Source organism: Prinia subflava, chromosome 2, assembly GCF_021018805.1.
Source record: "Prinia subflava isolate CZ2003 ecotype Zambia chromosome 2, Cam_Psub_1.2, whole genome shotgun sequence".
Lineage (NCBI taxonomy): Eukaryota > Metazoa > Chordata > Aves > Passeriformes > Cisticolidae > Prinia > Prinia subflava.
Window position 1 is genome coordinate 39,758,760 of NC_086248.1, and position 21,246 is coordinate 39,780,005.

Here is a 21,246-nt window from a genome sequence, read left to right on the forward strand (position 1 = left end):
AGGCATTTTTTGTTAGTCCAAGCAGTATGCCTCACAGTTTCTTTCTTTAATGTTCTGTAAAAAGGAAGCCATGAGGGCTAAGAAGGAAGAAAAGGTACGATTTCACATTTTCTTGCTTTTTTCTTTTCCATCTATTTTTGCAAAGTGGGAAAGAAAAGGGTAGGAGGCTTTGCAACTATGGCCATTTTCTCCAGGGGAAAAAAAACAAAGGGGCAACCAGGCCAACACACATTTCTAGGACATTCAACAATGATCTTTTACATTCAGTTATGTATATAACTTCTGTAGATAAGTAGATGTGTGAACATAACACTTCCATCATTGTCTTGCCTCACTTTTCCCCCTCCACTACCACAACTGTTAAGCCTTGTATATTATTCTGCAGAGAGTTGTCCTTTAACCATCAGCTTAGAACTTACAATAAAGAGCATTTTATGCTTTGGTAATTGAAATATAACTACTTTCCAGCAGCAACACCATTGTGCTCCACCCTGCTCTGCTACTGATTAAATTGGTTAATGGTGTGGCTTGATGACAGTGTCACACAGAACTCCAGAAAGTACCAAGATAATTTAAAAAATTAATTCTTTTAAAAGATGCACAAGTACTCATCCAACACTATTTGACTACTTGGTGACTTTATATTTTTGCACCAGAAGAAAAAGAGAATACTGAAAGACAGACAATGGTAGCAAGTCAGAGTCCACTGATTTTTATGGAACAGATATAAATAAAAGGACAGATGTACAGAAAGTAGGATTTCACGATCCAGGAACTTGACCTGTATCACTTAAGAAATTCCCACTGCTGCTTCCTCATCCTGACAGCTCCTCTTTTCTCCTCACAGCTATAGCATGCCACTGCTCAGTTGTTCTGGTACTTCTGATTGTGGGACTCCAAGCCAGAACAGTGAATCAACATAGACCTTTAGGAGAGGAAGAATGACTGAAAAAGGAAATAGGGCCTGACTTAGGTCACAGGAGAGGGACACCAAAAATTGTGCCAGAATAGCAGAAGACCTATCATGCCTAGGGTGGTGACCAGGATTTAAGCCAAAAGCTCTGTATCATGAAGCCAGCGCTAGCATATGTCAGGAGAGGACATTGCATCAACAGACAGCCAAGGAATAAAGGCAGCACTTCAATAACAAGTAAACCAGGAAAGTGAACCACCAGCATTTCCAGACAGATCTGGCCAGTATTTACATCCAATTTTTGACTGTATTTTAGAGCCTGATATTATGTGAATACCTACAAACTGGCAACATCCTACTGCAGATTTCAAGTAAAGCTAAGGAACTGCTAAAAGGTGAGTTTTGGCAGCAATGAGTAGCTATTAGAGGTATGCCAAATGTCTATGAGAGCACTGAATGTTTGAATTAGCCTGCTTAGAACATGTTTTTAGCAGTACCATAGACCAAGGACACATGTTTTATACAACAGGTGTTTATTGCCAAAGTTCCAGCTTGTTTCCAATATGCAGATCACCTTACAAGATCTCGGAGTAAATCAAGGGCAAACTCCTGACACCATTGGGATTGATTACAAGAGTGCACCCAAGTTCAGCCCAAACTCAGGAAAGAAGGACTCCAACCACCTGCTGCACTCTTTTTAGTTACAATTTTATCAATTTTTTAACAGACTTGCTTAATTCAAACCCCAATAGATTTATATGCGAACAGTATTCCCTACTGCACTGGCAATATGGCACAGCACCTGTTAACCACTGTTTACAATCTGTCCCTGTAAAAGCACACGTAGAACCCACATCTTTGACTCCTAACCGTGTGTCTTTAAACATCCTCCCTCCATCCCCAGAGAGTCCTAAAAATCAACAGAACCTGGAGACCTCACAGTGCATGGAAGTGCTGCTAAAACCAAAAACTTGAGTTCAGTTTGCAGGAAGAAACTTCTGCAAGGACTAACAGCTGAGTACCTGGAAAAGCCATATTAGTCTTCTTAGCTGGAAGTCCATGTTTGCATATCTTGCCACGTACTCATTTCAGATTATTCTATTCAAAGGCAAGAATTCTTAGCCCCAAGTAACTCTGCCTATATTTACTTAGCCCACAGGATATTAAAATTGACCCCTGCAATGTTCAGAAGTAGCAAATTTTCTCATCAGGTCCCATTTGAGTTTTAAATATACAAATCCTGCTTTTCAGAAGAGTGAAATGGGACCTGAACAGGGGACTATGGAAAGACATGTACTGTACATCCCTCAGAACAGTCTCTTAAGAAACCTGTCCAAAACTTTCTAGTTTAAAAATGTGGTTTCATGTATGTGATATATTCCATATATATGAATCATTGCATATTTGAAAATGCATTTTATGAGCTAAAGGAGAAAAAATAAAAAGAAGCAAGTCTGAAACCTGTTTAGAATTTTAAAAGCTTTCATAACAACCTTACAGCCATGCAGACCACAATAAAAAAATTGAAAATCTTCCACAGATGACATAGGTTTAGAGGCAATTTTTTCTACAGAGCACATGAATAACCATCATTATGACACATTACCCTCCCACCTCTGATCACAGTTAATTAAAAGAAAGCATGCATCACAAAGCCATTGCATCGTATGTTTAAGCAACGAAACAAGACTACAGTCCTCATGTAATTCTAGTGACTTCACAAATTCATATCACAGACTGTTTTACCTTCTAATGTTCAAAAATATTTTGAGGTTGCAATTCAAGGAGGGGAACAGGACCTAAAGGGATGGTTATCATTAACTGTCTATGACAGATCATATTACTGTGGTGGGTGAAAAGGCCCTGATGTTACTGATAAGATTTTCTTGTACAAGAATGGGATCCCTGGACAAACTCACAGTAACACTCAGAAATGCAAAGCTCAGCCAACAGATTGAACATAAAGACTACTGGAAACATCAAGAGAAGCATGCACAGGATGGGCTCGTGATTTACAAACCAAGACTTGGAAATTCTCTTCTCCCAAGTGGGGTCTAAGAAAAGAGGATTATTTAATCTTGGAAAAGTCACTTCCTGTCAATGCGTCTCAGATTCCTATTTTAAAATAAGAACAACAGGAATCCTTTTTTCCATTCTACATCTTCTTTTGGCTTATGTACATAATACAGTGCCTGGGGCAAAAAAGATAATCTCTCATGAGGCTAAATACATAGTATCTATCGGTGTGAGATACAGGAAAAAAGCCCCAGTGATAAAAGTAATCAGTATCACTGTCTTTGGATTAGGGCATTAAATATAAGAAACACTATAAACGTGTGCTTCACACTGATTTCTGTATTTAACCTGGGAATAACCTTTTCTCACCTTCTAAATTTCTCTGAGAAGCAGAAAGTGTAGTAATTCTCTCTTCTAATGTCCCTCTACAATACACTCTGGACTATGTCCCTCTCTCCCACCATGTAGTAAGGGGACAAAACCAAGGGATGCTTGAGACAACCCTCAGTGTAACAGTAAGACCTGGTCTGCAACTTTACATTGTATAAATGTGCAAGAAGTTGCTTCATATTGCCACATGTTAACAAGCAGCCTGCCATGACCTCCTAAAGGATTTGTCAACTGGCAAACAGAAGAAGCACAAGCATCCCACATGAGCAAAGTCCTCTAGCAAACAGACATGGTCATGAGTTCTTCAACAAAGTATTCAAGCATTGAACTACCACACCTTCACTACATTTAATTTGTTTTTCAAATCTGCAGATTAGAAAAACCAAGTAATTCTCAATTTTTTTTAGAAAGTCTAATTTTACTTAGGATTGTAAGCATTCCCAGAATTTCAACACTTTTCTTTTATTCTCAATTTATAGACTTAATGCTTTTAAAAATCTAAAGACAGAGGGATTTTAAGTTACCAAAACTGCTCAACATACATGATCATTCTTCCCTTCCTACAGATTTGTAGTTCATAAACACATTTCCAGGTTTTAACCTTTCATCCTAAATCAGGAATGGAAATCACGGTACCAATTTTAACACAAAGAGGGTACAGCCTTTCCAGTTGTAATACACACTGTTAAATTACAAAGAATAAAAGACAGTTCACAATAAGGGGCAATTAAGCCCAGTTTGTGGAAGATGCTGTACAGAGTTTATGCTTGGAAAATTAGGGAATATGGGCAATGCAGCTGAAAGGTTAAAAAAGCCACCACACTAAAAAACTCCAAAAATAAACAAAGAGACCAACACCAACACCCCCTCCCCCCAAAAAAGACTCCTAAAACCAAAACAAGCAGAAAAAAAGAATAACAACGAGAGGATAAAAGAATAGAAGGACAAATGACAGAAGATGGCATGACCAGAGTCTCCCCAGTACAAAAAACACTATTAGGGAGAAAAAACCCAGGCAAAATACACTACACAAAAAACACCCCTAACCCCTCAGTTTCTGGGTCTTCATCCATCTCACTGGCTTCTAATAAGCTTCCTCTATAGACAATTAAGAAAAACTGTCAGCTTTTATACATCTCAAAATGGATGAATTTCCTCAGCAAGTGCAAGTTTCCTAAACTTGAATTCAAGTTATTAGACAGTGTCTATTGGTAGCACATTGACATAAAAATTAAGCTGTATACACAAATATATATGCATCTTATGATGTTATGGCTGTGATGCAAAGGCAATACAATTAGACAGATTCAAATTTATCCAGAGCAGGGCTATCACTCTAGAAAAATAAGTGGCATTAATAATTACACAGTCAATGTTTGAGGTTTATACTTCATAAGCACAACCTCATGTGCTCAATTCCTAAAATATCAAACCCAGTGAAGCATTTATGCTGCAGGCAGACAATCTTAAAACATATGCTACGTCATTAAGTGTGTTACTAACCAGTTGGGACATTTCAAGTTTCCTTCACACAGTACTCTACTGAATATCTGGTATGTAACATGGATATGTCTGGGGTTCCTAGAACATTTACCAACTTTTACAAAGCACATCTTAACACCGCCAACCTAAAAATAACTTCTTCTAAGGCGTATGAAAATTCCTGCATTACAAAACTAATTGTTTTCTGCCAATCAAAATAACCAAAGAGATCAAAATCAATTATAATACCTCTTAAGTATCTAGAAAACAGCATACCCACCTTTTCATCTAGATTTCCATTACGGTCAAACTGGTAGAGTGGTGCCAGATGACTCACAATCCACCAGCTAAAACTCAATGGGTCTTTACATGGAACTGTTTCAAATCCAGACACACTTTCAGAAGTACTTGGCCGTTCAAAGATATTCTTTAGAGTTGTGTTCACCATGCTCCAGAAACACTGTAGAAAATGCAAAAGGTAATTTGAACTGTCTTCAACAACAAAACCTATGTTAACAATTTTCTCTGCAACACTGTCCTATTAAATAATTTGCTTTTACAGAGAACAAGGCAAGATGACAGACACTTAAAAAAAATAATAAAAAGCAGAGTTCAGTATTACCATAGAAAACTCAAGGCTACCTTAGAAAGTCCTCCCTCAAATGTCAGTAGAAAGCAATGTGAAAGGGCAGGCTGGGGTCACCAGGAGGAATCCAGTGCAATACTTCACAGGCAAAATTACAAGCTGATGGATGGGTGACACACAGATAGGATGGTGCCCCAACACACACAAGAGAAAAGTGAGAGTTCTTCAATGAAGAATTGTTATAACATATTTTTGAAAAACTTCTAGTGCCAGACTACCCTAACCAAGAGGAATACAGTAGATGGTAGAGAATCAATCTGAAAGACAGTAAACTGAGCTTCCAATTCTCTGTTTTGTCATAGTCTGTTTCAGCACAGACAAACTGATTCTCATTGATTCAGAACTTTGCCTATATCACCATATTACTACTTCTTACAGCCTGTGCCTATTGTTCCTAGTTTTAAGGAAGCTCTCTGGGACTTCTTTACATGTGTATTTCACCCACCTTTCACCCACTCACTCACCTACCTGGGCCCTGATCCTAACTTCGGTGCAAAGTGCTCTTGCCAGTGCAAATGCTTAACAGTGACACAGTTTCACTTGTGCAGTCCACCTTTACATCTGCTGCCATTAAAAAGTAACAGCCATCAGTGCAAACCCTCTACTCTGAAGTACCTCATTCTGTTCTAAGTGAACTGTACTTACTCATGGCACAGATGCCCACTTTGGTTCTTATAAAGACTATTTCAGAAAACTTTCAAAGAATTTTGTCACTTCTTAATACTCATTCAGAGAAACATAAATTCAATTCTAACCAGCAGTCAAAGAAAGAAAAATTAAAACACTAGAAAATATCAGCAAACAAAAAGAAGAAAATAGAATACATAATTATGCAATGTACAAAATCATATGGTCTCCTAACCCATACTTGGAATGCTGAATGTAATCCTGGCACTTTGTTATTCAAAATAGGATATGGTAATATGGCAAAAGGTTCAGAGAAGGGCAACAAAGATGACCAGAGGTAAAGAATGGCACCTGAAAAAAAGAAATACTGTAAGAAGTAAGACTCTTCAGCCTAGAAAAGGCAGAAGGTAGGATATATCAGAAAAAAACCCCAAACAAACTGAAGAGGCATATAAGACTGTGCTGGTATAAAGGAGGAGAACAAGTAGTGATTTGCAGATTTCCAACAGAAGTATAAGGAGGCATCTAGAGAAGTCAGCAACTACAAGATTCAAAACTATACACAGGTTGTTCTTGCATAGGTAGGTAACAAAGAAACATGAGCTAATTGGATCATTGTTCTGACCGTACCCATGTTTCTAATGCCTGGAGATGACTCACTGCATGACATATTACAGAAACTGCAATTAATTTTTTTAAAAAATAAGTACACAAGGCTTTTTGTGTTTTGCTCTTCCATAGAAAGAATGGAACTTTCACAGTGTATTCCTTGGCTTTGCACTTTAGCACTAGGAGCACTCCTTATCAATGCCCTAGGTCATAACTCAGCAGTACACTGCAAACCTAGTGTCAGGACTTCATGCACATTCAGGACAGAGGCCCAAAGCATCACAGTTAGCATGCAGTTCTCCTGGAGTAAATATGAGGTTCAGTTCTACCATCAGATCTGTGCATTCATGGCCATAGGGCAACATTTGGTGACTGTACTGCACGTAACAGTAACAGTATTCTTCCTTTACCTCTGTACTAGACCCTTTATTTCTGTGGTCCAGCAAGTGAATCAGTAGAATCCATAGTTCTTTAATGCAGGTACAGGGATAATGGCTACTGGTAAGGGCCTCAGAAGGTCGCACCTGAAAGAGAATATACACTAAAATTATTCACAGAAGTGTTAGTTTCTGAAATGGTGTTTTATATATCAATATTTCCTCCTGTCTTGGCTGTTTGGTTTGAGGGGGTTTTTTGTCAGGTAAATAATACAGTTACAATTACACATTCAAAGGTGCATTATTTCACTAACATCCCAAGTATCTCTCTCATACAGCACAGACTCTTTCCTAATTCTACAGAAGTTATAGGTTGTGCTATTTCCTAGTTTCTTCTGATCCACTCTCAGACATTATTTAATCACACAAAAATGGCATTCCACATCCTACATGAAAAGAAGTTACAATAAATACTAATTCACTGTCTGATAGTAGGGAAAGGAAAATGATTGATTACATTTTCTTGATGTTCTTGAGAAGAAAAAGATTTCAAATTATTTACCAGCTATTATTGTTATTTTTAACTGAAAAATCCTTAATGACTAGGCATAAGGCTAGTAGAATATGTTGTTGCTGGCATGAGGATGTTAATGTTCCCACAACATTTCACAAAATCTGCTTTTCGGTAAATTTACTGCAAGGCATTCTTTTAATATGCAGAAAACAGCATATTTCAAGTCATGTACATTATTTGATTACTATTCCATATTTAACAAAATTCACTCAGACTGATGCATTTCAAATGCAAAATAGCGTTCTTGTGATTCATCTTTCAATTTTACATTCTCTGAATTGTGGAAAAAAAAACAAAACAGCAAAAGGAAGTGCTAAATACATAACAAACTCTGTACACTTGAATGTTTTCAACTTCTACCAGACCTGTATTTGAAATAATCACACTATAGACAATACTTTAGTTATTCTATCTTTAGACACATTAATCCACTGAACTGTATTCAGAGGTCGCAAAAATTGTGAGAAAAGCTTTGCTTAAATAGCACAATTCAGCACCTTTTACTTTCAGCAAGAATACAATGGCAGAAACGGTAGAAAGAAAAGAAGGAAGCAAAAGCAGCTTAAAGTCATTTTATTCCTAAACAATGCATAGTCCAAGGTCAAATAATAAACCTACACCTCTCCAAAACAGAGGGGAATAGATACCTGGAGAGATTAATAAATCTCACTGCAGAACTGTTGTTATCCTTCCATGACAATAAAAAGTACCTCGGGTGACTAGTTTAGCCAACTAACTCCTAGCCATGTACATCTGATGAGGTGGAGCCTGAATTTTTATATCCTCATGTTTTTTCTGATCCATTCATGCACAACTATTCTCAAATCACACTGGCACGTAAAATAATTTCTGAATTTGGAAACCTAACAGTGTAAATTAAAAATTAAATCAAAACATGCAATGCCGGTGACAGCAGTGGCAGCGTGAGACATTACAGAAGTGGGAGTAAATTACTAAAACCCCACACCTACAGAATTACAAGTATATCACAAATAATTTCAAATCTGTATAATATTCTACTAGGATGCAAACTTCTTATTTATTATCCACCTTTAGAATAATATTTTTACAACTACAGTTTCCTACAGCTCCAAATCACATTTAAATAATTTTAATTATAAATATGAACTTACATTTGTATATAAATGTGACAAAACTTGTTTTTTCTCTCTCTCAAGAATCCTGTTTATCCTATGAAATTGTCATGGTAGACCTTATCTATTTTAAATAATACTTTATTCACTTTCTGCATATACTCACAGTATTTCATATGCCTCTCCCTCTCTTCTCAGACTTTTAGTTAAAGATCTTTTACAGGAATTTCTCAACAACTTGGACTAATTTTACATAAATATTATGTTGAGAATAAACAGTGCGACTACTAAAGTCTCTTGAAAAAATTCATTATTTAATGACTAACTTTCCAAAACCAAAGCACCTCAAAAATAACTCTGGTTATGACTCACCACCAAAGAACAAAACAGATCCACTGGAAATTAGCAGTCTACTTATTAGAGATGCACTGTAACACTGGAGGTTTTTACAGAAGTATTAGGCATAGAAACTACCACAGAAATGAGTTTCACGCTTTCCAAGTGGACTACCAGTAATTGCAGCAAGGTTGCTTCAACAAGGTTTCCTCGTCTACTGTTTACATTTATTGCTGTGCTATTCTACAGGATTGCAGGATCCCTCCTGCAGGAAATGTGCATATCCATTCAGGATAGAGTCTGGGTAGTAGTATCAAAGCAAGACACCACATGGATATTGCTTAGACTAAGGATAGCCAAGATACTGCTCTCTTCAGAGATACTCTGGATTTCTTCTCACAACATCCTCAGTTCAGTATATTGGTAAAAATTTTTAAAACCCCAAATTGTGGTGCTGTTGGGACAATACAGCTCTGGTGCCATGGATATATATTTCTCTGCGAAATGCATCTCAGAGCACACTGGACTCAGTACATTATCAAAGTCAAGCATCTTGACATCAGAGCTGCCCAAGAAACCAATCCAAAAATATGAGTCTGAAACACTTGAGTTTATGTCCCTCTTTCCAAGGATATCCACAAATGTTAAGAGCTGCAGTCATGAATGTTCTCAGCCAAAAGCTCAAGGGCATGTTTTAGTGGTGAGCTGATGGTGTCACCTTCTAGGGGTATTAGTTACATTTTCAACAATTTTGAGGGATGCTATTTCAATTATGGGATGACAGCAGTGATTGCATACTATTGGAATCATCAGCTGAAGTGCAAGCTTCACTTCAGAAATTAATCTCAAATAGAACTAATTCAACACCTAGAGAAAGCTTAAGAAAAAGCAGTGGCAAAACAATCTCCCTTTGTAATGTGGTTCTGTGGAAGTACGTCAAATCTGTTGTTTTATCATCTGATATTTCCAGGCCTACCATCAAGCACTATGTTCAACAGATAGATACTATTTGAATTTTCTTTTATAAAACTATTCTATTTGCCTTTTGTCAGGGGAGAAGGTTGCAGTACTATAGGATAATTTAATAGATCAACTAAAAACTGATTTTAAAAGGTAACAGTTTTCTACAGGAAGATGTTGTAAAAGAACAGTTATCAAAGGCCAGTACAGCCATTCCCCCCATCCTCAAAGTAACATGAAGAAGAAGGACTGTACTTACGTTTTTCTACTAGGACAATACAAATTATACTATGCTATATTATCTATAGCAGTGCTCACTGCTACTTATTCTCAAGAGTTCAGTTCTGCATTCATGGATCACACATGTCCATCCAAAGCAGATTTCACAATGACACAAAGATTACACAGCTCTTTTACTGGCTGCTATATGGAGCTATTATAACTTTCTAGCATTGGAGTGCTCAAAACAAGTGAGAAAAATACTGCAGCTATAGAAGGAAAGAAAAAAGAGAAGACACGGAAAAGTTTTCCCGTGACAGAAGTGCTGCAACCCTAAAATGAGGTGGCGGAAATAAGCACACTGCAACAATAAATTGTAATATGACATTCTCTAAATGTCCAGTTAACTTACTGCCAGGATTAGTGTTATCCTCTTTTGTTCCTGTTGAGAGAGAGTGAAAAGACTTTTTTTTTTGCATCTATCTAAACCTTTTAGACTGTGCCATGTTTGGCATTAAACCTGGAACACTGAACTTCGAAAATGTGGCACTCACTTCTGCTCTGTACACAGTGCATTTCAATATTACTCTCTCATTCAACTGCCAGATGGTCATGAATAAATATAACACAATTTGAGCTCCTAACAAATAACACTCTTTAAAACATGGAAATACAAAGCCATACGTAACATTTAAAACTAAGCCCTAAGAAGTCATCTACGCACTGGTGCCATACCCAATTCATATGGTTCCCAGTACCAGCATCTAACTGCCCATGGCCTGCATAAATAAAAAGAGTTACCTTTGCATACTTGTTGATGGCCAAGCTTATTAAATCAGATATGAGATTTTCACAGTGTTTTTCAAATAAACTGATACTGGTTAGATTCTCTCCGGTTAGATTAATGAAATGGTTAGCATAGACAACTTGTCCTAAAACACAAAAGAAAAGTAGAATTGTTTAGTTCCAGGTTTGGTTCTAGCAATATAAAACAGACAAGATTTCTCTTCTAATATATAGATAGTTTAGAATGGGCTTGTTGACCTGCACATAATTTTAATTTATAAATTCATTTGAGAAAGCTCATCCTAAATTCAAGCTAATCCCTTCATCATTGCACTGAAATCTGGTATTATTCAGGTTGACAGTAAAAAAGCTTGGCACTTTACAGTCTTTTATTGGCACAGATTTTGCAGAGGAATAAAGATTTATTTATCTGCAAGTTCCTCTTTGTCACATGCCAGTGCGCATGTTCTGGAATCATGACATGTTTTGCAGATATGCAAGTTGATGACAAACAATTCTGGAGAGGTCTAACACTTTCCTTTGGATGTGTTGATGTAAAAAGCTGGCATGATCGTGTTCCAACTTGAGCATTTGTAGGCATTAACAGATAAAATGGTGAAGTTAAGAGGCTGTAAGATCTTATCCCATAAGCTTTTCAACAGTACATCTCCCTTGACATCAGTGGAGCAGACGATATGTAGAACGAGCCTGCATTTTATTCCTGGAAATGTAAGGTGAAGCCCTGAACCCACTATCCTGCCACTGGTTTCAGCAATATGAAGTTTCCACTCAGAACACTTTACAGAATGAGATAAAAACCTAAGAAATTCTAAGCACATAAAATTTACTAGTCAAGACAATCATATCTCTACATATATTATCCTGTATTCCTGTTTTTAAAAATAATGAGCTTTCTCTTACAAAGATATTACTGCAGTATTACTCAGAATACTATCAAGAAATAAATATTGTATTCTGAAAAATCAATTGCCTCCAACAGTTTCACTATCCTTTCTCCAAAATGCAAGGTAAACAGGCTATCCCACAATGGATCATAAAAGAAACTTAGAATTTTGGAACAAAAAGCCAACCCACACACTATACAGTAATGCAGAAACAAAGAAAATGTGTTAATGGGAGCAAGGCTGTGCTGTGACAGCACTTGGAGCAGGCAAAAGTGAATTCAAGAGCTCAGATTCAACATCAGTTACTGGGGTGAACATATAGTGCATTCTTTATATACCTCAACATTACTTCAACTGTTGTAATTCCTATAGGGAATTTATATTAACAACTTATAATCATGTGGCGTGAGGGAAGGCATGGTTGCAGTGACACACTGATTATAGAAGAAAAGACTTTGGTGATTTATTTTGGTAGAATGGACATAGAAAATATATATAAGCCTCACAAAGCAATTAAAGTTCTCTTCTGTATTTTAACAATTCTTCAGCAAACTGAACTACTCTGAAATTGAGTTTTTCAATTGCATTCTATGACCTTTTTAATCTAACTTCAATGAACAGCTTACTCTTATCAACTTACTTTTTGCCCTTTTAAAGCCTTATAAAACTTTTTTGAAAAGATATTGCATTGCCCTTTTCTTTCTGTACTTTTATAAGCTCCCCTGATTGAGGCTTCTTCTTTTGCCCAATATTTTCTTAGTATTGCATATGGTTAACAATACAAATTCTCTCCTCTGAAAATCCCTGTTCTGGTCCATTCCTGGACACTTTTCCTACATTGTTTTCAACAAATTGCCATTCATTGTTATGCATCCTGGATATCTGTAAATGCATTTTTATTTGTGATGTCAAGAAATGCATTGTTATTAAATATTTAGTATGTTGCATCAGTTGAGTATGAACTCTGTGATCTTTGTTTTGACAGAACAAATTCCTAACACAATTTTATTTAATTTGAGCCACACAATGATGCACCAAGAACCTACCTTGACCGTATCTGAGTTTAACCCATTAAACACAGCTATGCTTAAAAACTACTAAAAGTAGTTTTGATTCTGGACAAAACAAAATGGGAAAATTAGGTAAGGCATATGTAAAAGAATAAGTTCAAGAAAAAGGCCTGCATACTTACTCTTCAGTTTTTCACCCAGTACATGAAGAACTTCTAATACTAGCCAGTTAATATCCAAATAGAGATGTAGTAAGTGCCATGATGGAGGAAAGACCTGTGATTAGAAAGATATTTACTTATATTTAACATTTTTTTAGTGAATTCTGGATACTGTGATAAGACATGGTTGTCAGGCTTTGGAACAAGCTGCCCAGGTTAAGTGGTGGAATCACTATTCCTGGTAGTGTTCAAAACATGTGGATGTGGCATTTAGGGACATGGTTTAGTGGAGAATGTGGAGGTGCTGGAGTAATGGTTGGACTTGATATTTGAAGATGGCCTGCAATGACCATTATGCATATCTGTGATCAAATACAATGTAACATACAAACATGCCATTCAATTCAAGAAAAATGAAAGAAATACAAAGTTTCATTAAAATTCTATCTGTAAGAGGCTATTTATGAAGTTTTGACTCAAGCTTGACAAATCACAACACCGTTAACATTTTCTTTACAGACAAGTATTATGTAGCACAAAAACTGCTAAAATCAGCTCTTAAAATAACTCCAAAATGTTAGCATTTGCTTCCTTAAAGTTTACTTGAAATTACTGTTTTTCATCAGCTAAACTGCTACTGACAAGCTAAACAAAGATTCAAAATGCTGCTTCTCATTCCTCCGGATGGATCATTTCCATCCAGATACTACTTTATATAACATAAGCCTGAAATTCCTTTTCTGTCTTTATAAAAGATTTGAAACTATCAGCTACATGTATGCACAAATCCTAATGGTGAATACTGCACTAGTATTTAATGCTGCTGTGTCTCTTTCCATATCTACACTTTTCTTTGTACAAAACATCTCTTCCCATTCTGAGTCAGATTTCAGAATGTGTTTTTAAAGAAATGCCTCTCCTACTGGGATGCTCAGAAATTTTCAACATTACTACAGACAAACACCAAGGAATTTTTTAAATAAGCTATGCTAATTCAAGCCTACTTACCTACCTGTAATTGGTATTATCATTTGTATACTACAGGAAGAATTCTAAAGCTACAGTACGAAAATAGATAAATAAAACAACAAAAAATCCAGATGTCTCTAGTTGTGTTACGAAGTACAGGGTGGCATTTAATAAAGGAAAAAAAAAAAAGATGAACTTGTATCAAGGCAAAAATTTTCAAGTTGAATACATAATGCCACATAAAAATTTCAAATTATAAAAAGACACCAACCTTTGCCTGATTTTGAATAGTAAATGCTGCCAGAACATTACTAGGAAGTTCACAAAGGTGACCAATATGCACGGTCAAAGCATGAAGCTCTTCCACCAACACTGAGGGTAACTGAGCTTCTAGCTCTTCATAAGGATGCAGCATTCCATCACTTTCCACCTTAGGGGGTTCCAGATACCTGAATGTACGGAAAAATACACACAATCAGAAAACAGGTGAGTAGCAGCTTCACAAAGCTCAGTACCCAATGTAGTAAAATGTGTGTAAATCTCACCTGAAGATGAAAACTTTCACATAATGTAAAAACTTAAGACATTGATGCCTGATGGTCTCTGCTTCAGAGTGCAAGTGTGCAGCTTGACCTGAAGTAAAAGAGATAAATAGCTTAAAGCAGATGTGACACACCATGACTTGTTTAACATTTGCATTCTCCACAGTAATTAAATCAGACCACTGGAAAGACATTCTCTGTGGGCAAGTTGGGAGGTGACTGATGGCAAACATCCACTTCTAAACGTCATCTTGCCAAAAGGATCCATTCTTTATCTTATCTCGGGCAGGTATCCAGATACAGATAGAAAAGAAGACCCTCAGGAAAGCTGAGGGTAAGCACTCAGTGCTAGAAGAAATCATTCAGCCCTACTGCCTTCACTGCTTCCAAGATACCTTCAGTAAATACATGGGTAAAACAATTTATCACAACCCTTTTCTCTTGGCAGACTTAAACAGGTGAACCTATTTGTAAATACGTTTTGTAACTTTGCCTTGGAAGCATCACTCTTGCACAAAACTTTCGGCTGTATAATGCTAAGAGCCATCCATTCACAATCCTGCCTTTCACTTGCAGCTCTGTATCCTTTCAGGTAGTAATTCTGGCTGTTTGTCTCCTTTCCTTTGTTCTCTGAAGCTGTTGTTCTCAGGGTGTTACCATCCTCACCTTGCACCTGCAAGCTCCATTACAGCTGAGATTCACTGGAAGTTATTGCCACTGTGTGAGAATCACTCCTTATTTATTCCTACACCTTGCCTTCTAGCTTTCAGCTCATATTATAGAAAGATGAAACTTACTACATAAACAAAATATAGTCATTTAAATACCAAATAACTGCTGCCCAATAATACATATCCACACAAAAGCTTAGCAAGCAGTCAGCCTGCAACACGTGTACCTGATTAGAACACACGTGCCTGATTAAAACACGTGCTGATTCTTCAGAGCATCTTCAATGCAAGCATCAAATGAAGACCTTGAGCAGGGCCAAATGAAAGTGTATTACCCTAGAGGAGATGCATGGGAAAAACTCTTGGTCACCTACTACACTGGACTGCACAGCCAGGGAAAGTTCTCCTTGCTCCTCTCCCCAGCTGACCACTGGGGAGTCTTCTCTTTTTTTAATGTTGCTCTCGCTCTCCCTTCTGTTTTCCCCCATCTCCTCCAGTTAACCTGGAAGTTCATATATATCACTTGTTACAGACCCCAAAAGTAAATCTTTGTGCATACACGCCTATCTCAACATCTTTTGAGCAACAGCACTTGGTGGGCAAAACAAATCAACTGGTACCAGTACCAGAATATTCCAGTGTACAGCCTACCTGCACCACACCAGAAACCATAGCACCTGCCATGGTAATGAACCACAAGTTTAGAACAGAGTGAATTGATCCTCTTAAAGTAATTATTTATAGTTACTACTGCTGATTTGGAGCAATAACAAATATTGTATCCTAAATTTTCACAAGTTGTGTTTAAGCAAAATATTATAATACAGTATTTTTACATGCTTTCTACATTACACAGTTCTCAGTACAAAGCCTCCAAAGGTCAAGACTGATAGGAAACCAAATTTAATGTACAATATTGATTTATATATAAACACACAGTACATCATAGATTTACTGAGCCAAAGTTCCTAAATGGGGTTTTAAATAGAGGTGACAGCACATTTATTTAAGACATCAATGATAACTAACATCACCCTGCCTGACCGTTTTAAATACTTCAATCCTCATGACACTCTTCTACTACTAGCTCAAATCTACAAAGGGGAAACTGAGTCACAGCTGAATCAGTGATGTGCCCTGATTCAGAAAGACAGCATGGTGGAAAGCACAAAACTCAAGTTCTTCATTTCAGTAGCTTAATTGACAAGTAGAAGAACAGGATACAAAGAAGACAACCAAGCAAATGCTTAAATTTAAGTGAAAAAAAGCAACTACAGAACAGTTTCTTGATGTCCAGCCACAATATAAAAGTTCAAATGTAATTTAAAACAGGCTATTTTAATTTACAGTAAAAGAATAGATTTTTTGGATACTATCAATAACTGCTTATGAAAGAAGCTTGATGATAAATTCATACCAATGATTTAAATGGCAGAACATGACAATATAAAAAAACCTAGTAACAGTGTAGAAATATTCACTCATAGAACACTAGCACGTTATCTGTAATGAGACAGTTTATTTCTGAGTAATTACTGAACTTCTCAACTTGCTAAGTAATTCAGCCTTCAACTCACAATAAGCCCAAGGCTGCAATAATCCTTCAGAAACATGCTGCTTCTCATGCCTCAGTATTTAATTGAAACAAAGCATTTTGTAGTGATCCCGTTTCATCGATCCTACTGCAAAGATAAATTAAGTTTGTAAATAACTCTAAACTAAGCAAATATAACTAACTCGTTTAAACGTAAAAGCCAATGGAACAATGAAAAAATTCCAAGCCACTGCCTTTGTAACTAGAATAACTGTTGGGATGTTTGATGACATTTACTTGTTTTAATTAAAAGTTAATAGTTTTGCCAAATTCTGCTCTAGGGGTGACACCCTAAGTCAAATTAATGCAAAATGTCCCACTAAGGATTGCCCTGTGCATCTACCATACAGGCAAATCTGTTTCCAAACTGACTCCCAACATTTCCACTATCTGTTTCCCTACTATCTTACCTCACTGGTTGCCTATATTTCTACCCTTACTGCAGTTTTATGCTGCTTACATGCTGTTTTGAGGCACACTCCAAAACCAAAGTCAAAGCTCAAGCATGACCTGTGAGAATCTACTTGTTTAATGAAAGGCAGTCAGTTGCCTACTGCAACATTAAATTAAATTCATCAAACTTACCAAAATCAGATGAACTCATTTGTACTAGGTGTTCCAGTCTCTGTATCTGTTGCCTAATAAATGGAATACAAACATTTAAGGTATTTATATAGGTAAAAGTTGTTTAACTCCATTTTAGTAAGCTCAAAATAGAACAGAGAAAGGTAAGAGGTGCTTCTTGCTTTGTAGTTCAGAAAAAGCTTACGGAAATGTAACTTAGGAAAGAGTTTTAGTGGAAGGCAATGGACATATCCAAGTGTGAAGGGATGACATTGAATAGAATTTTTGCATGTTTATAAATCAATAAACACAGTAACAAAAAACACCCTAAAACAATTGGCTAAATATTGGGGAAGGCAAAATAAATACAGACTAAAACCCTCAAAAGCCATTCCCCACAAGTGATCTTTCCAAAAGCATAACTCCATTTTATATTTGACCTAATAAATATTTGACATAATAAACCTAAAATATTTGACAGAATAAACGTAAAAGTTAGTCTTCATGGCATACCCTCAGTACACACTAAATTAATCCAACTGTGAATGTGCATTCTGTGCATCCTGTCAGCAGCTTCTCCTGCTTAGGGTGGTCAACTCCTTAACTCCAGCACAAAGCATGAACAGCAACAAATACAGTAGAGTAAAAGGAAGTGTCTTTAGAAAAGATAAAGCTCAGTTCAGTTTTGGAGAGGAAAGAAAACATTTTTAAAGAACCTACATCCCACTGCAAATGAATATTTTAAAAAAAGCTGTAACACAGGTAAATATTCAGCCATATTCTGTAATAACTATTATTTGCAAGTAGTCTTCCAGTAGAATCTCCACAGACAAAGCAGTACTAAATTGAATATATGAAAAGCACAACTGTGTCAGACAGACTTTTGAAAGAAAATGCTGCATAAGTTGAGGAGGGAACGCTCTGCCTCATTTCTTACACAGTCAAAGCAATAACTACTGAAGCATTCTAAAAGAGGCTACTTGGATCTAACACAAATTAAATGTTCTTATGAAAAAAACCCTGAAAACTAGGAAGCATCTAAAAGACACAAAACTATACGTTGTAACTTTCACATTAAAGTAAACAATGTCCCTTAGCTCTTTCTTGGATAAAGTCATGTCAGCTACCCTTCCATCCATTTAGGTGGGTTGTAGAGGATTTTTTAAGTTCTGAAATCAAAGTTGAGTTTCTGCCTGGGTGTTTCAAGGATTTCAACCATGTAAAAAGGAAGGAAGTCTGAAGCAGGAGGGATTTATGAAACAGGGCTGTTTAGACTGGAGTTAAGAGAAGAAAGGTACCAGAAAGGAGCCACACAGAAAAAAAAAGGACTCTCCAGTGAATTGACAAAGACAGAATACAGTGGGTTGATAAAATTAAAGCACAAACTGGACACAAGAAACATAAAAATACCATTATTTAAATAAATCATTTTAATTTCAAATTGCATTTGTACCTCAAGGATTGATCCTCATGGCTGTTAACCATTAAATCATTTGATTTGCAAATACATATTCCAACAGTTAAATTGGTACTTTTGTTTATTAATCAAAGATATATTATCTTAACATAGCCACTTAAATGGTTACATAGCCTCATTCACTTTGACTCACACTTCTATCCCATGAAAGCCCATAAATATGATTTTACTATGCAATTACTATTTTATCTTGCAGTTCTGCAGTATACTATTATTTATTATATTAAAAATGGTAAATAATTTTTAATCTTAATATTAAGCTTAATCTCAGACATTAAAAGAGACTAGCTTTCTGTAAGCATGTATTTAAATATAGATATTAACTGTACTTCATAAATTAAACCATTTACAGCCACCCTGTCCTCAAAAATTATTGTAACTTCAATTTAACATATCCAATTTCCACAGTGGAAAAAGGAGTTTTTCAACTTTCAGTTGAAAATGAAAGTTGAAAATAAAATAAATGAAAATAAATGAAACTATTTCATTTTATGACTGAACAAATGAACTGAATGTCTTTGCATGACATCCCCCTTTGCAGAGGGACTTGTCAGACCAAAAGACAACTTAGCAACCAACCACTCAGCCAAGAGTTTGCTTAAACCCATTATTCCTAGCAGGTCAGTATGTTTTAAAGCATGTACAGCTTGAATAACTTAAACCACAATAAAATACATTATGCCTTATGTTCATCTCTGTTACAATTACAGAGCAATTTAGATTACAGGAAAAAAACCTTTTAAAATAGCCATTTAATTCAACATTCCTGTGTCACTGCCCAGTGATTTTATACTAACGAACAGTTAAAAAATCAGACTAAATGCTTTTACTTAATTGTACTCCTATCTCTCCCCTTATCACTTTGGGTTTTTTTAAAAAACACAGAGAGGTTAAAGATTGCATCAAACAAGCAAAGCTAAATAATAGCGGTTTTAATACACTTCCAGTCACCTATGTCACCATGTTCCAATAAGCCAGACCCTATCAATCATGTTGCACATCATGCCCTTGGTCATACCCTAAAGGGATGGAAGAATCCAGTGTAATGAAAGGAATGATGGAATATATCACATATATTTGTGAAATCATACAAAAGCTCCTCTCCCATCCACTCTCTGTATGTGCTGTACATCCTGAGGATTATCAGTGGCAAAGAGGATTATCAGTGATCTGTGTATTTGCATTGACCAGATTAAGCATCTACAATGAATTAGTCAAACACTGAGTAACTGTATCTGAAGAGATTGCTGAAGCTATCCTAATCCAAACAATTGAGGAAAGCACTGCATCCAGCACTTATAGTATTTGATTTTTAACCTCCACTTTCCTTTATGCACAAAAAAGGACTAAAAATCTTCAAAAGACAACTTCAATTATATGGGTAGCACAATCTCATTCAAGGAAATCTTACATAGTCTATTCATATAATTCTGAAGCTAGAGCCTTCTAAATTAACCCCAACACTCTGTTGCAGTAACTACATTTAATATTTTTTTTTATCTGATGATGCCTAAGATATGCATCACACTACTTAGAAACTTAATAATAAGTCACATAATATTAAGAATCCATGACACAATGTCTTCTTCCTGCAATTCCAGCTGTGTCTTATTCATCACTTACTGGAGCATTAAACAGACAGCATTAATCTTTTTTAGATGCACTGCACAGCCCACAGTCTTTTATGATTTTACTTTTAAAAATGTGAAAAGTTTGTTACATCCTTACAGTAGGTATAATTACAGATGTGGATTAATTATAAAATACAATGTTATCGTACCTAAGTAATCCAAAGAGAAATCCACAGGATTCAACTAATGCCATTTCAGTAACCCACTGAAAGCCAAACAATTCCACTGTATTTGCTTCGTAGTCATTTGGAGAAGGATCTAGCCTCAGCAAAACCCTGCAAAATAGAACAATTATTATTCATTCATTTTCCAGTAATAAACCTATGGAGTACAATATTTACACAGCTGGCATGTGTACCACCAAAACTTTCTGAATTTATCAGCAACATGTACATGACAGACGTCTCAAAGACAGCTGTACCTTTTAGAGCAATATGATCTACAGAAAGGTTCAAAAGCATAAAATCAGGTTATAGTCACAGGTCACAGTATATTTTGGAAACAAAAAATAATGGGTTACTTACCTGAAGTATTTTCATATTTACAAAGGGGTTGAGTCATAATACACAGTCTGGGAAGAGAAGATGCTGCTAGGTAAGATAACACATGGCTCTGTATGCTTGGGATCTGTCTCAAGGCACACTATATACCTAGTAACTAATGCTAGAACATACAACTGTTCATTTATATACA

At 36.2% G+C, this 21,246-nt stretch overlaps 1 protein-coding gene across 1 annotated transcript in view; it reads right to left on the reverse strand.

Moving 5' to 3' along the window:
• Positions 1 to 21,246, reverse strand: part of MMS22L (MMS22 like, DNA repair protein) — an 89,679-nt gene that overhangs the window by 65,338 nt on the left and 3,095 nt on the right. The window contains exons 3-10 of the mRNA XM_063389692.1: positions 20,703 to 20,828; positions 17,467 to 17,519; positions 14,620 to 14,707; positions 14,346 to 14,523; positions 13,127 to 13,220; positions 11,045 to 11,175; positions 7,094 to 7,207; positions 5,082 to 5,261 (exon numbers count right to left, since the gene is read on the reverse strand). Of these exons, the coding sequence (XP_063245762.1) occupies positions 5,082 to 5,261; positions 7,094 to 7,207; positions 11,045 to 11,175; positions 13,127 to 13,220; positions 14,346 to 14,523; positions 14,620 to 14,707; positions 17,467 to 17,519; positions 20,703 to 20,828 (964 nt within the window). The remainder of the gene's footprint in view (positions 1 to 5,081; positions 5,262 to 7,093; positions 7,208 to 11,044; positions 11,176 to 13,126; positions 13,221 to 14,345; positions 14,524 to 14,619; positions 14,708 to 17,466; positions 17,520 to 20,702; positions 20,829 to 21,246) is intronic.